We start from the raw sequence: 15515 nt of genomic DNA on the forward strand, positions 1-15515 counted from the left end.
AATACAGTACAATACAATGCTATGCAGTACATTACAATGCAGTACAGTACAATGCTATGCGCTACATTACCATGCAGTACATTACAACACAATACAGTACAATGCTATGTGCTACATTACCATGCAGTATAATACAGTACATTACAATGCAGTACAGTACAGTACAAAAATTTCCGGTTCCGGTTGGAGCGAGTGGTCGCATCTGCACGTCGCTCCAACGGGTAGTATAACTTTTTCATTATATTTCATTATATCACAACGGTTTGATTTGTCTTATCTTAGCAATTTCTTCTCAGCTAGCTACATAGCCGTCTTTGTATCAAAAGATAATTGCGTAATTATCGTATTTCGCCGTCCTAACGTAGTCTTCACTAGTCTTCACTAGCCAGCTAGCTAACGTCCACTGATTAGCTGCACTGGAGAAACTGTTACACTCAACTGAACGACTTGATTAGTCTAGTGTCAGCTAGCTACATAGCTGTCTTTGCTGTCTTCGTATCATCGTATCATCGTATCCAAGATAATTGTGTTGTTTAGGTTTAGAGTGTGTAGTCTTAGAGTGATTATCTTAATTTACCGAGGTTAGCTAGCCAGCTATTTGTCGTCCTTAACGTAGGTGACTCTGCTAGCTAGCCAACAGCTAGCCAACGCTAGCCAACGTCTTCTGTATAGAACTCAACTACCCGGTCGCATTCACAGGTTGTATCACATTTTCACTTCATTTTCATTACAGTACAACGGTTTGATTTGTTTGATCGTAGCTAGCTACTTAGCTAGCTACATAGCCGTCTTTGTATCAAAGATAATTGTGTAGTCTAGAGCGATTTTCTAGGTTCGCTAGCCATCTATTGTCGTTCTTTTAACGCAATGTAACGTAAACAACACTGCTAGCTAGCCTGCTAGCCCCCGAATAGCAACACTGCAGAAACTATTACACTCAACGGAACGACTTGATTAGTGTAGTGTCAACAACGCACCCACTGCCAGCTGGCCTACTTCAGCAGTACTGTATCATTTTAATCATTTTAGTCAATAAGATTCTTGCTACGTAGCTTAACTTTCTGAACATTCGAGACGTGTAGTCCACTTGTCATTCCAATCTCCTTTGCATTAGCGTAGCCTCTTCTGTAGCCTGTCAACTATGTGTCGGTTTATCCCTGTTCTCTCTCTCTGCACAGACCATACAAACGCTCCTCACCGCGTGGCCGCGGCCACCCTACTCTGGTGGTCCCAGCGCGCACGACCCACGTGGAGTTCCAGGTCTCCGGTAGCCTCTGGAACTGCCAATCTGCGGTCAACAAGGCAGAGTTCATCTCAGCCCATGCCTCCCTCCAGTCCCTCGACTTCTTGGCCCTGACGGAAACATGGATCACCACAGACAACACTGCTACTCCTACTGCTCTCTCTTCGTCCGCCCACGTGTTCTCGCACACCCCGAGAGCGTCTGGTCAGCGGGGTGGTGGCACCGGGATCCTCATCTCTCCCAAGTGGTCATTCTCTCTTTCTCCCCTTACCCATCTGTCTATCGCCTCCTTTGAATTCCATGCTGTCACAGTCACTAGCCCTTTCAAGCTTAACATCCTTATCATTTATCGCCCTCCAGGTTCCCTCGGAGAGTTCATCAATGAGCTTGATGCCTTGATAAGCTCCTTTTCTGAGGACGGCTCACCTCTCACAGTTCTGGGCGACTTTAACCTCCCCACGTCTACCTTTGACTCTTTCCTCTCTGCCTCCTTCTTTCCACTCCTCTCCTCTTTTGACCTCACCCTCTCACCTTCCCCCTACTCACAAGGCAGGCAATACGCTCGACCTCATCTTTACTAGATGCTGTTCTTCCACTAACCTCATTGCAACTCCTCCAAGTCTCCGACCACTGCCTTGTATCCTTTTCCCTCTCGCTCTCATCCAACACCTCCCACACTGCCCCTACTCGGATGGTATCGCGCCGTCCCAACCTTCGCTCTCTCTCCCCCGCTACTCTCTCCTCTTCCATCCTATCATCTCTTCCCTCCGCTCAAACCTTCTCCCACCTATCTCCTGATTCTGCCTCCTCAACCCTCCTCTCCTCCTCTCTGCATCCCTTGACTCTCTATGTCCCCTATCCTCCAGGCCGGCTCGGTCCTCCCCTCCCCGCTCCGTGGCTCGATGACTCATTGCGAGCTCACAGAACAGGGCTCCGGGCAGCCGAGCGGAAATGGAGGAAAACTCGCCTCCCTGCGGACCTGGCATCCTTTCACTCCCTCCTCTCTACATTTTCCTCCTCTGTCTCTGCTGCTAAAGCCACTTTCTACCACGCTAAATTCCAAGCTTCTGCCTCTAACCCTAGGAAGCTCTTTGCCACCTTCTCCTCCCTCCTGAATCCTCCGCCCCCCCCCCCTCCTCCCTCTCTGCAGATGACTTCGTCAACCATTTTGAAAAGAAGGTCGACGACATCCGATCCTCGTTTGCTAAGTCAAACGACACCGCTGGTTCTGCTCACACTGCCCTACCCTATGCTCTGACCTCTTTCTCCCCTCTCTCTCCAGATGAAATCTCGCGTCTTGTGACGGCCGGCCGCCCAACAACCTGCCCGCTTGACCCTATCCCCTCCTCTCTTCTCCAGACCATTTCCGGAGACCTTCTCCCTTACCTCACCTCGCTCATCAACTCATCCCTGACCGTTGGCTACGTCCCTTCCGTCTTCAAGAGAGCGAGAGTTGCACCCCTTCTGAAAAAACCTACACTCGATCCCTCCGATGTCAACAATTACAGACCAGTATCCCTTCTTTCTTTTCTCTCCAAAACTCTTGAACGTGCCGTCCTTGGCCAGCTCTCCCGCTATCTCTCTCTGAATGACCTTCTTGATCCAAATCAGTCAGGTTTCAAGACTAGTCATTCAACTGAGACTGCTCTCCTCTGTATCACGGAGGCGCTCCGCACTGCTAAAGCTAACTCTCTCTCCTCTGCTCTCATCCTTCTAGATCTATCGGCTGCCTTCGATACTGTGAACCATCAGATCCTCCTCTCCACCCTCTCCGAGTTGGGCATCTCCCGGCGCGGCCCACGCTTGGATTGCGTCCTACCTGACAGGTCGCTCCTACCAGGTGGCGTGGCGAGAATCTGTCTCCTCACCACGCGCTCTCACCACTGGTGTCCCCCAGGGCTCTGTTCTTGGCCCTCTCCTATTCTCGCTATACACCAAGTCACTTGGCTCTGTCATAACCTCACATGGTCTCTCTTATCATTGCTATGCAGACGACACACAATTAATCTTCTCCTTTCCCCCTTCTGATGACCAGGTGGCGAATCGCATCTCTGCATGTCTGGCAGACATATCAGTGTGGATGACGGATCACCACCTCAAGCTGAACCTCGGCAAGACGGAGCTGCTCTTCCTCCCGGGGAAGGACTGCCCGTTCCATGATCTCGCCATCACGGTTGACAACTCCACTGTGTCCTCCTCCCAGAGCGCCAAGAACCTTGGTGTGATCCTGGACAACACCCTGTCGTTCTCAACTAACATCAAGGCGGTGGCCCGTTCCTGTAGGTTCATGCTCTACAACATCCGCAGAGCACGACCCTGCCTCACACAGGAAGCGGCGCAGGTCCTAATCCAGGCACTTGTCATCTCCCGTCTGGATTACTGCAACTCGCTGTTGGCTGGGCTCCCTGCCTGTGCCATTAAACCCCTTCAACTCATCCAGAACGCCGCAGCCCGTCTGGTGTTCAACCTTCCCAAGTTCTCTCACGTCACCCCGCTCCTCCGTTCTCTCCACTGGCTTCCAGTTGAAGCTCGCATCCGCTACAAGACCATGGTGCTTGCCTACGGAGCTGTGAGGGGAACGGCACCTCAGTACCTCCAGGCTCTGATCAGGCCCTACACCCAAACAAGGGCACTGCGTTCATCCACCTCTGGCCTGCTCGCCTCCCTACCACTGAGGAAGTACAGCTCCCGCTCTGCCCAGTCAAAACTGTTCGCTGCTCTGGCCCCCCAATGGTGGAACAAACTCCCTCACGACGCCAGGACAGCGGAGTCAATCACCACCTTCCGGAGACACCTGAAACCCCACCTCTTTAAGGAATACCTAGGATAGGTTAAGTAATCCCTCTCACCCCACCCCCCTAAGTTTTAGATGCACTATTGTTAAGTGACTGTCCCACTGGATGTCATAAGGTGAATGCACCAATTTGTAAGTCGCTCTGGATAAGAGCGTCTGCTAAATGACTTAAATGTAAATGTAAATGTACATTACAACACAATACAGTACAATGCTATGTGCTACATTACCATGCAGTACAATACAGTACAATACAATGCTATGCAGTACATTACGATGCAATACACTACAGTGCAGTACGATGCTATGCAGCACAGTGCAGTGCAGTACGATGCTGTGCAGTGCAGTACGATGCTATGCAGCACAGTGCAGTGCGATGCTGTGCAGTGCGATGCTGTGCAGTGCGATGCTGTACGATGCTGTGCAGTGCAGTACGATGCTGTGCTGTGCAGTACGATGCTGTGCAGTGCAGTACGATGCTGTGCAGTGCAGTACGATGCTGTGCAGTGCAGTACGATGCTGTGCTGTGCAGTACGATGCTGTGCTGTGCAGTACGATGCTGTGCTGTGCAGTACGATGCTGTGCTGTGCAGTACGATGCTGTGCTGTGCAGTACGATGCTGTGCTGTGCAGTACGATGCTGTGCTGTGCAGTACGATGCTGTGCTGTGCAGTACGATGCTGTGCTGTGCAGTACGATGCTGTGCTGTGCAGTACGATGCTGTGCTGTGCAGTACGATGCTGTGCTGTGCAGTACGATGCTGTGCTGTGCAGTACGATGCTGTGCTGTGCAGTACGATGCTGTGCTGTTCAGTACGATGCTGTGCTGTGCAGTACGATGCTGTGCTGTGCAGTACGATGCTGTGCTGTGCAGTACGATGCTGTGCTGTGCAGTACGATGCTGTGCTGTGCAGTACGATGCTGTGCTGTGCAGTACGATGCTGTGCTGTGCAGTACGATGCTGTGCTGTGCAGTACGATGCTGTGCTGTGCAGTACGATGCTGTGCTGTGCAGTACGATGCTGTGCTGTGCAGTACGATGCAGTACGATGCTGTGCTGTGCAGTACGATGCAGTACGATGCTGTGCAGTACGATGCAGTACGATGCTGTGCAGTGCAGTACGATGCTGTGCAGTGCGATGCTGTGCAGTGCAGTACGATGCCGTGCAGTACGATGCCGTGCAGTACGATGCTGTGCTGTGCAGTACGATGCTGTGCAGTGCAGTACGATGCTGTGCAGTGCAGTACGATGCTGTGCGATGCGATGCTGTGCTGTGCAGTACGGTGCCGTGCAGAGCAATACGATGCAGAGCAATACGATGCTGTGCAGTGCAATACGATGCTGTGCAATACGATGCTGTGCAGTACGATGCTGTGCAGTACGATGCTGTGCAGTGCAGTACGATGCTGTGCAGTGCAGTACGATGCTGTGCAGTACGATGCACAAGCCCTCTTTGATAGATATCGTCTTTTGTGTTGTCGTATTTCTAGAACGCCACGGCCTGGCGCTGCTTCACCTTCTCCAAGAGTCCCGTTGCCATGACAGCCGAGGGCCTGCTGCAGGCGGGAACTCTGACATCACTGGCCGCTCCGTCCGTCATGAACCACGTGATGCACGCCAGCTACGGAGAGGTGAGTAACCCCTGGAGTGGACCTAGTCTCAGTGACTTGTGACTTCAATAGCCGAGTTGTTTGAGGGATGTTTTGGTAATGTTGTGTGTGTTTCAGAATCCAGAGAGCTTCATGGTTTGGGTCCACTTCCACGCTCCACAGAAGTACCAGTCCTGTTCAGGTATGACCCCCTGTCCTGGCTCCATGAATATTAATAAACGAAGATGCCATTCAGCCACCAATCACAGCTGATGACTACAGTGATGTCATACAGGTGGTCTAGGTCCAGCTGATGACTACAGTGATGTCATACAGGTGATCTAGGTCCAGCTGATGACTACAGTGATGTCATACAGGTGATCTAGGTCCAGCTGATGACTACAGTGATGTCATACAGGTGATCTAGGTCCAGCTGATGACTACAGTGATGTCATACAGGTGATCTAGGTCCAGCTGATGACTACAGTGATGTCATACAGGTGATCTAGGTCCAGCTGATGACTACAGTGATGTCATACAGGTGATCTAGGTCCAGCTGATGACTACAGTGATGTCATACAGGTGATCTAGGTCCAGCTGTTGACTACAGTGATGTCATACAGGTGATCTAGGTCCAGCTGATGACTACAGTGATGTCATACAGGTGGTCTAGGTCCAGCTGATGACTACAGTGATGTCATACAGGTGGTCTAGGTCCAGCTGATGACTACAGTGATGTCATACAGGTGGTCTAGGTCCAGCTGATGACTACAGTGATGTCATACAGGTGATCTAGGTCCAGCGGATGAGTACAGTGCGCGGGTGGACATCGAGGTGGACTGTCCAGGCCCCAGTCATGTGATCAGGAGCGTCCCTCTCAGAGCCAGGTCTGGAACAGCCAGAGTACACGCCCCTAAAGACCTGCAGGTAGGAACTGACCCACAGCACTGCTGACATGAGACTAGTCTTTATATTCAGGGTTTAACTGGGAAACCAGTGTGTTGTATTGCCTTAACACATTCCGTATCAGAGTTCGGGTTGACCTTTTGTGTGATGTTCATATTTCTGTCATTCTTTCCTCGTATCATTTTTTTTGGGGGGGGCAGAATGTTAACCTCTCGGCAGTGTTGGGTCAATCCAGCACGCAGACTCTGCCTCTGAAGAACGCAGGCAACATTGATGTTCAGCTGAAACTCAAGGTATTCTGTCCCTTTTACTTCCCTGTTTGATCTGTGGTTTGGATAAGCCTGGGGGATGTGGTTTGGATAAGTCTGGGGGATGTGTTGTGGTTTGGATAAGCCTGGGGGATGTGGTTTGGATAAGCCTGGGGGATGTGGTTTGGATAAGCCTGGGGGATGTGGTTTGGATAAGTCTGGGGGATGTGTTGTGGTTTGGATAAGTCTGGGGGATGTGTTGTGGTTTGGATAAGCCTGGGGGATGTGGTTTGGATAAGCCTGGGGGATGTGTTGTGGTTTGGATAAGCCTGGGGGATGTGTTGTGGTTTGGATAAGCCTGGGGGATGTGGTTTGGATAAGTCTGGGGGATGTGGTTTGGATAAGCCTGGGGGATGTGGTTTGGATAAGCCTGGGGGATGTGGTTTGGATAAGCCTGGGGGATGTGGTTTGGATAAGCCTGGGGGATGTGGTTTGGATAAGCCTGGGGGATGTGGTTTGGATAAGCCTGGGGGATGTGGTTTGGATAAGCCTGGGGGATGTGGTTTGGATAAGTCTGGGGGATGTGGTTTGGATAAGCCTGGGGGATGTGGTTTGGATAAGCCTGGGGGATGTGGTTTGGATAAGTCTGGGGATGTGTTGTGGTTTGGATAAGCCTGGGGGATGTGGTTTGGATAAGCCTGGGGGATGTGGTTTGGATAAGCCTGGGGGATGTGGTTTGGATAAGCCTGGGGGATGTGGTTTGGATAAGCCTGGGGGATGTGGTTTGGATAAGCCTGGGGGATGTGGTTTGGATAAGCCTGGGGGATGTGGTTTGGATAAGCCTGGGGATGTGGTTTGGATAAGTCTGGGGATGTGTTGTGGTTTGGATAAGCCTGGGGATGTGGTTTGGATAAGCCTGGGGGATGTGGTTTGGATAAGCCTGGGGGATGTGGTTTGGATAAGCCTGGGGGATGTGGTTTGGATAAGCCTGGGGGATGTGGTTTGGATAAGCCTGGGGGATGTGGTTTGGATAAGCCTGGGGGATGTGGTTTGGATAAGCCTGGGGGATGTGGTTTGGATAAGCCTGGGGGATGTGGTTTGGATAAGCCTGGGGGATGTGGTTTGGATAAGCCTGGGGGATGTGGTTTGGATAAGCCTGGGGGATGTGTTGTGGTTTGGATAAGCCTGGGGGATGTGTTGTGGTTTGGATAAGCCTGACTGTTGGTATGACCTCCTGGGTGGTGCTGACTGTTGGTATGACCTCCTGGGTGGTGCTGACTGTTGGTATGACCTCCTGGGTGGTGCTGACTGTTGGTATGACCTCCTGTGTGGTGACCTCCTGTGTGGTGACCTCCTGTGTGGTGACCTCCTGGGTGGTGCTTGTCTACAGAACAGCGGTGGTGATGGCTGTTTCTCTGTGAGTCCTGTTGACCTGTGTCTGCGTGCCGGGGAGGAGCAAGGCATTGTGGTCTCGTTCACCTCTCAGGGCGGCAGGAAGAACCGAGAGAGGTACTTTTTATTATTTATTTATTTATTTTTGACACACTTCAGAGTTGTGAGCATCTAGCCTTGTAGAAAGCCTTCCACGTTACTCAGTGTTCTGAACATCTAACCTTGTAGAAAGCCTTCTACAGTACTCAGTGTTGTGAACATCTAGCCTTGTAGAAAGCCTTCTACGTTACTCAGTGCTCTTACCATCAAGCCTTGTAAAAAGCATTCTACATTACTCAGTGTTGTGAACATCTAGCCTTGTAGAAAGCATTCTACATTACTCAGTGTTGTGAACATCTAGCCTTGTAGAAAGCATTCTACATTACTCAGTGTTGTGAACATCTAGCCTTGTAGAAAGCCTTCTATGTTACTCAGTGGTCTGAACATTTTGCCTTGTAGAAAGCCTTCTACATTACTCAGTGTTCTGAACATCTAGCCTTGTAGAAAGCCTTCTACATTACTCAGTGTTCTGAACATCTAGCCTTGTGGAAAGCCTTCTACATTACTCAGTGTTGTGAACATTTAGCCTTGTAGAAAGCCTTCTACATTACTCAGTGTTGTGAACATCTAGCCTTGTAGAAAGCCTTCCACATTACTCAGTGTTGTGAACATTTAGCCTTGTAGAAAGCCTTTTACATTACTCAGTGTTGTGAACATCTAGCCTTGTAGAAAGCCTTCTATGTTACTCAGTTCTGAACATCTAGCCTTGTAGAAAGCCTTCTATGTTACTCAGTTCTGAACATCTAGCCTTGTAGAAAGCCTTCTACATTACTCAGAGTTGTACTTCAGTGTGTAATCTATCTGTTGCTCTAGGATCCTTGTCCCGGCAGCCTTCTCCCTGTGTGGTTGTTCTGTGTCCTCATGACATTACTCAGATTAAACTCTGAAGTACAACTCTATCTGTGTAATCTATCTGTTGCTCTAAGATCCTTGTCCCGGCAGCCTTCTCCCTGGGTGGTTGTTCTGTGTCCTTGTGTTTCCATGATACTTCCTGTTCTGATGTTTCTCTGTGCTTGACCCTCCAGTGTTCTGACCATCCTGGTGCTGCCGTCTGGTCCTCAGTATGAGGTGGTTCTGAAGGACAGGTGGTACCAGAGGAGGGGGTGAACCCTGCTGCCCCTGGTCCTGTCTCTGCCCTGGGCATGCTGCCCCACAGTGAGGTGCCCCCCATCCTCTCCAACAAGCAGTTTGTGGCCTGGGGAGGGGTCACGCTGGGCAGGGCTGTGTAAGGGACATTTTACGCTACTCTTCCATGTTAGGCATAATGATTCATCCATACATAGTTGCTCCCGAGTGGCGCAGCGGTCTAAGGCACTGCATCTCACTGCAAGAGGCGTCACTACAGTCCCTGGTTCGATTCCAGGCTGTATCATACCCGGCTGTGATTGGGAGTCCCATAGGGCGGCGCACAATTGGCCCAGCGTTGTTCGGGTTTGGCCGTCGTTGTAAATAAGAATTTGTTCTTAACTGTCTTGCCTAATTAAATAAAGGTTGAATATATTTTGACGGTGTTGTGGTGGTGTTAGAGCTCTGAATGTGGTCTTCTACCTGTACAGACAACAGAAGCTGGTTCTTCGTAATAACTCCCCCAACACAACACATCACCTGCGTCTACTGATCCGAGGACAAGACCACAGCTGTTTCCAGGTAAGAACCAAACCTCCTTGACTTGTCCAGCTCCATGTGGCCTCCAGCTACTCTTCAGATACCAATCACCACAGCTCTGTGTCAGACGGCTCCTTATCCCTCTCCAGCTACTCTTCAGATACCAATCACAGCAGCTCTGTGTCAGACTGCTCCTTAACCCTCTCCAGCTACTTTTCAGATACCAATCACAGCAGCTCTGTGTCAGACGGCTCCTTAACCCTCTCCAGCTACTCTTCAGATACCAATCACCACAGCTCTGTGTCAGACTGCTCCTTAACCCTCTCCAGCTACTCTTCAGATATCAATCACAACAGCTCTGTGTCAGACTGCTCCTTAACCCTCTCCAGCTACTCTTCAGATACCAATCACAACCGCTCTGTGTCAGACGGCTCCTTAACCCTCTCTAACTACTCTTCAGATACCAATCACCACAGCTCTGTGTCAGACGGCTCCTTAACCCTCTCCAGCTACTCTTCAGATACCAATCACAACAGCTCTGTGTCAGACTGCTCCTTAACCCTCTCTAACTACTCTTCAGATATCAATCACAGCAGCTCTGCCTGGAGACTCCTGTGGTGTCTCTCTCTCTCTCCATCTGTGTGTCTCTCTCTCTCCATCTGTGTGTCTCCATCTGTGTGTCTCCTGTGTCTCTCTCTCCTCTATTAATGTAATATCTCTCTCCCAGCTCCAGAGTAGTTTTGGACAGGAGGAGAGGTTGACCCGACACAGAGAGCTGTCTATCCGGCCCAGGGAGGATGTTGTTGTCCACCTGCTGTTTGCCCCAACCCGGGTGGCCTGCACCCTGTCCAAGCTGGAGATCAAACAGTCTGGAGTACGGCCCTCACAGCCTGGCATCAAGTTCACTGTGAGGCCCTCTCTACCCTAACTATCCTGGTTTACTGTCTGACCCTCTCTACCCTAACTATCCTGGTTTACTGTGAGGCCCTCTCTACCCTAACTATCCTGGTTTACTGTCTGACCCTCTCTACCCTAACTATCCTGGTTTACTGTGAGGCCCTCTCTACCCTAACCATCCTGGGCCCTCTCTACCCTAACCATCCTGGGCCCTCTCTACCCTAACCATCCTGGGCCCTCTCTACCCTAACCATCCTGGGCCCTCTCTACCCTAACCATCCTGGGCCCTCTCTACCCTAACCATCCTGGGCCCTCTCTACCCTAACCATCCTGGGCCCACTCTACCCTAACCATCCTGGTTTACTGTGAGGCCCTCTCTACCCTAACCATCCTGGGCCCTCTCTACCCTAACCATCCTGGTTTACTGTCTGGCCCTCTCTACCCTAACTATCCTGGGCCCTCTCTACCCTAACTATCCTGGGCCCTCTCTACCCTAACTATCCTGGGCCCTCTACCCTAACTATCCTGGGCCCTCTCTACCCTAACTATCCTGGTTTACTGTGAGGCCCTCTCTACCCTAACTATCCTGGGCCCTCTCTACCCTAACCATCCTGGTTTACTGTGAGGCCCTCTCTACCCTAACCATCCTGGTTTACTGTGAGGCCCTCTCTACCCTAACCATCCTGGTTTACTGTCTGGCCCTCTCTACCCTAACCATCCTGGGCCCTCTCTACCCTAACCATCCTGGTTTACTGTGAGGCCCTCTCTACCCTAACCATCCTGGTTTACTGTGAGGCCCTCTCTACCCTAACCATCCTGGGCCCTCTCTACCCTAACCATCCTGGTTTACTGTGAGGCCCTCTCTACCCTAACCATCCTGGTTTACTGTGAGGCCCTCTCTACCCTAACCATCCTGGGCCCACTCTACCCTAACCATCCTGGTTTACTGTGAGGCCCTCTCTACCCTAACCATCCTGGTTTACTGTGAGGCCCTCTCTACCCTAACCATCCTGGGCCCTCTCTACCCTAACCATCCTGGTTTACTGTCTGGCCCTCTCTACCCTAACTATCCTGGGCCCTCTCTACCCTAACTATCCTGGGCCCTCTCTACCCTAACTATCCTGGGCCCTCTCTACCCTAACTATCCTGGTTTACTGTGAGGCCCTCTCTACCCTAACTATCCTGGGCCCTCTCTACCCTAACCATCCTGGTTTACTGTCTGGCCCTCTCTACCCTAACCATCCTGGGCCCTCTCTACCCTAACCATCCTGGTTTACTGTGAGGCCCTCTCTACCCTAACCATCCTGGTTTACTGTGAGGCCCTCTCTACCCTAACCATCCTGGTTTACTGTCTGGCCCTCTCTACCCTAACCATCCTGGTTTACTGTCTGGCCCTCTCTACCCTAACCATCCTGGGCCCACTCTACCCTAACTATCCTGGTTTACTGTGAGGCCCTCTCTACCCTAACCATCCTGGTTTACTGTGAACCCTCTCTACCCTAACCATCCTGGTTCACTGTGAGGCCCTCTCTACCCTAACCATCCTGGTTTACTGTGAGGCCCTCTCTACCCTAACCATCCTGGGCCCTCTCTACCCTAACTATCCTGGTTTACTGTGAGGCCCTCTCTACCCTAACCATCCTGGTTTACTGTCTGGCCCTCTCTACCCTAACCATCCTTGTTTACTGTCTGGCCCACTCTACCCTAACCATCCTATAGACCAATGTTTCTTCATCCTGGGCCGTAGTTGTTGCCTTAGCACTACACTCCTGATTCCACGAATCAAAGGCTTGATGATGACGTGGTTATGTGAGTCCGGTTTGTAGTGCAAGGCCAACAACAGAAACGTGAAAATCTACGGGTTCCGAGGATCTAGCTACTTATTGAAGTGACTGGTTTTCAGTGGTGGTTTCTGATCTTAAAGGGACATTACACTTTTTAAAGTTTGTCTAATGTTTTCAGACTTCACAATGAGTCTGTGATGACGTGTGGGTTGTGAGTCTGTGGCGACGTATGGGTTGTGAGTCTGTGGCGACGTATGGGTTGTGAGTCTGTGGCGACGTGTGGGTTGTGAGTCTGTGGCGACGTGTGGGTTGTGAGTCTGTGGCGACGTGTGGGTTGTGAGTCTGTGGCGACGTGTGGGTTGTGAGTCTGTGGCGACGTATGGGTTGTGAGTCTGTGGCGACGTATGGGTTGTGAGTCTGTGGCGACGTATGGGTTGTGAGTCTGTGGCGACGTGTGGGTTGTGTGAGTCTGTGGCGACGTGTGGGTTGTGTGAGTCTGTGGCGACGTGTGGGTTGTGTGAGTCTGTGGCGACGTGTGGGTTGTGTGAGTCTGTGGCGACGTGTGGGTTGTGTGAGTCTGGCGTATGGGTTGTGTGAGTCTGGCGTATGGGTTGTGTGAGTCTGGCTATATGCCTCACATATTAATAGAGATATACAAACAGCCCTCTGTCTCTCTCTCGCCCCCCCCAGATCCCCCTATCAGGCTATGGAGGGACCAGTAACATTATTCTGGAAGACCACAGGAAGCGTTCAGATGGCTACGTGGCTATGCTAATGGGGGTGGCAGCAGGCCAGGTCTCCAAGCTGTGTGTCTGTGTGAGAAACACTGGGTGCAGGGCTGCCTTCATTAAGGCTGTTCTCTACTCTGACCTACACACACGCTCTGTCATGGACTCCTCGGACATCAGCCTCTCTCCGTCTCAGTTCGTCCTGAAGGAGAGGACACAGGAGGTAGGTCACATGACTTGTTGTGGTCAGAAAGGAGGTTCTGGTTTGATCTGGACTTCCTTCCATGTTTCTATCATTAATAGTTGGTGTGAACTGGACTACCTGACTGGAGAGATGTTTCTATCATTAATAGTTGGTGTGAACTGGACTACCTGACTGGAGAGATGTTTCTATCATTAATAGTTGGTGTGAACTGGACTACCTGACTGGAGAGATGTTTCTATCATTAATAGTTGGTGTGAACTGGACTACCTGACTGGAGAGATGGAGAGATGTTTCTATCATTAATAGTTGGTGTGAACTGGACTACCTGACAGGAGAGATGTTTCTATCATTAATAGTTGGTGTGAAGTGGACTACCTGACAGGAGAGATGGAGAGATGTTTCTATCATTAATAGTTGGTGTGAACTGGACTACCTGACTGGAGAGATGTTTCTATCATTAATAGTTGGTGTGAACTGGACTACCTGACTGGAGAGATGGAGAGATGTTTCTATCATTAATAGTTGGTGTGAACTGGACTACCTGACTGGAGAGATGTTTCTATCATTAATAGTTGGTGTGAACTGGACTACCTGACTGGAGAGATGTTTCTATCATTAATAGTTGGTGTGAACTGGACTACCTGACTGGAGAGATGTTTCTATCATTAATAGTTGGTGTGAACTGGACTACCTGACTGGAGAGATGGAGAGATGTTTCTATCATTAATAGTTGGTGTGAACTGGACTACCTGACAGGAGAGATGTTTCTATCATTAATAGTTGGTGTGAAGTGGACTACCTGACAGGAGAGATGGAGAGATGTTTCTATCATTAATAGTTGGTGTGAACTGGACTACCTGACTGGAGAGATGTTTCTATCATTAATAGTTGGTGTGAAGTGGACTACCTGACAGGAGAGATGGAGACATGTTTCTATCATTAATAGTTGGTGTGAACTGGACTACCTGACAGGAGAGATGGAGAGATGTTTCTATCATTAATAGTTGGTGTGAACTGGACTACCTGACAGGAGAGATGGAGAGATGTTTCTATCATTAATAGTTGGTGTGATCTGGACTACCTGACTGGAGAGATGGAGAGATGTTTCTATCATTAATAGTTGGTGTGAACTGGACTACCTGACTGGAGAGATGGAGAGATGTTTCTATCATTAATAGTTGGTGTGATCTGGACTACCTGACTGGAGAGATGTTTCTATCATTAATAGTTGGTGTGATCTGGACTACCTGACTGGAGAGATGGAGAGATGTTTCTATCATTAATAGTTGGTGTGATCTGGACTACCTGACTGGAGAGATGGAGAGATGTTTCTATCATTAATAGTTGGTGTGAACTGGACTACCTGACTGGAGAGATGGAGAGATGTTTCTATCATTAATAGTTGGTGTGATCTGGACTACCTGACTGGAGAGATGGAGAGATGTTTCTATCATTAATAGTTGGTGTGAACTGGACTACCTGACTGGAGAGATGGAGAGGTTTCTATCATTAATAGTTGGTGTGAACTGGACTACCTAACTGGAGAGATGGAGAGATGTTTCTATCATTAATAGTTGGTGTGAACTGGACTACCTGACTGGAGAGATGGAGAGATGTTTCTATCATTAATAGTTGGTGTGAACTGGACTACCTAACTGGAGAGATGTTTCTATCATTAATCGTTGGTTTGAACCGGTTCTTTCTCCAGGTGATCACGGTTCTGATGAAGGTGACCCAGAGAGAGCAGACTCTGTGTCAGTCAGCTAATGCCGTCCTGGCCACAGTCTGTCTCTTCTGTGGAGACGAGGTCTCACGACAACAGTTCAGGAGGTGAGGACCTGTCCCTCTGTTTCTTACATGGGCTGTCATTAACCTGACTTTTAAACAGCCATCTTGTGAAGCAATAGCATTAGAGGCTTTGAGGAGGTTGATCCGGGCTGTCAGACAGAACCGTTTGGTCCACTACTGTCTGTTTTTGTTTTGTTGTCCAGGCCCTCTAGTTTGATTTACAACACTGTAAGGAGACT

The 15515-nt window shown here is 50.0% G+C and overlaps 1 protein-coding gene across 1 annotated transcript in view; it reads left to right on the top strand.

Annotated features, from left to right (window-relative positions):
• The window catches only part of LOC124017978 (centrosomal protein of 192 kDa-like), a 78132-nt gene that overhangs the window by 39355 nt on the left and 23262 nt on the right, over positions 1-15515 (top strand). Inside the window, 11 exon segments of the mRNA XM_046333222.1 lie at positions 5526-5666; positions 5763-5826; positions 6412-6551; positions 6731-6823; positions 8169-8287; positions 9295-9348; positions 9351-9494; positions 9826-9916; positions 10602-10781; positions 13246-13506; positions 15197-15318. Coding sequence (XP_046189178.1) covers positions 5526-5666; positions 5763-5826; positions 6412-6551; positions 6731-6823; positions 8169-8287; positions 9295-9348; positions 9351-9494; positions 9826-9916; positions 10602-10781; positions 13246-13506; positions 15197-15318 — 1409 coding nt within the window.

The sequence above is a fragment of the Oncorhynchus gorbuscha genome, unplaced genomic scaffold (assembly GCF_021184085.1).
Source record: "Oncorhynchus gorbuscha isolate QuinsamMale2020 ecotype Even-year unplaced genomic scaffold, OgorEven_v1.0 Un_scaffold_360, whole genome shotgun sequence".
In the NCBI taxonomy this organism is placed as follows: Eukaryota; Metazoa; Chordata; class Actinopteri; order Salmoniformes; family Salmonidae; genus Oncorhynchus; species Oncorhynchus gorbuscha.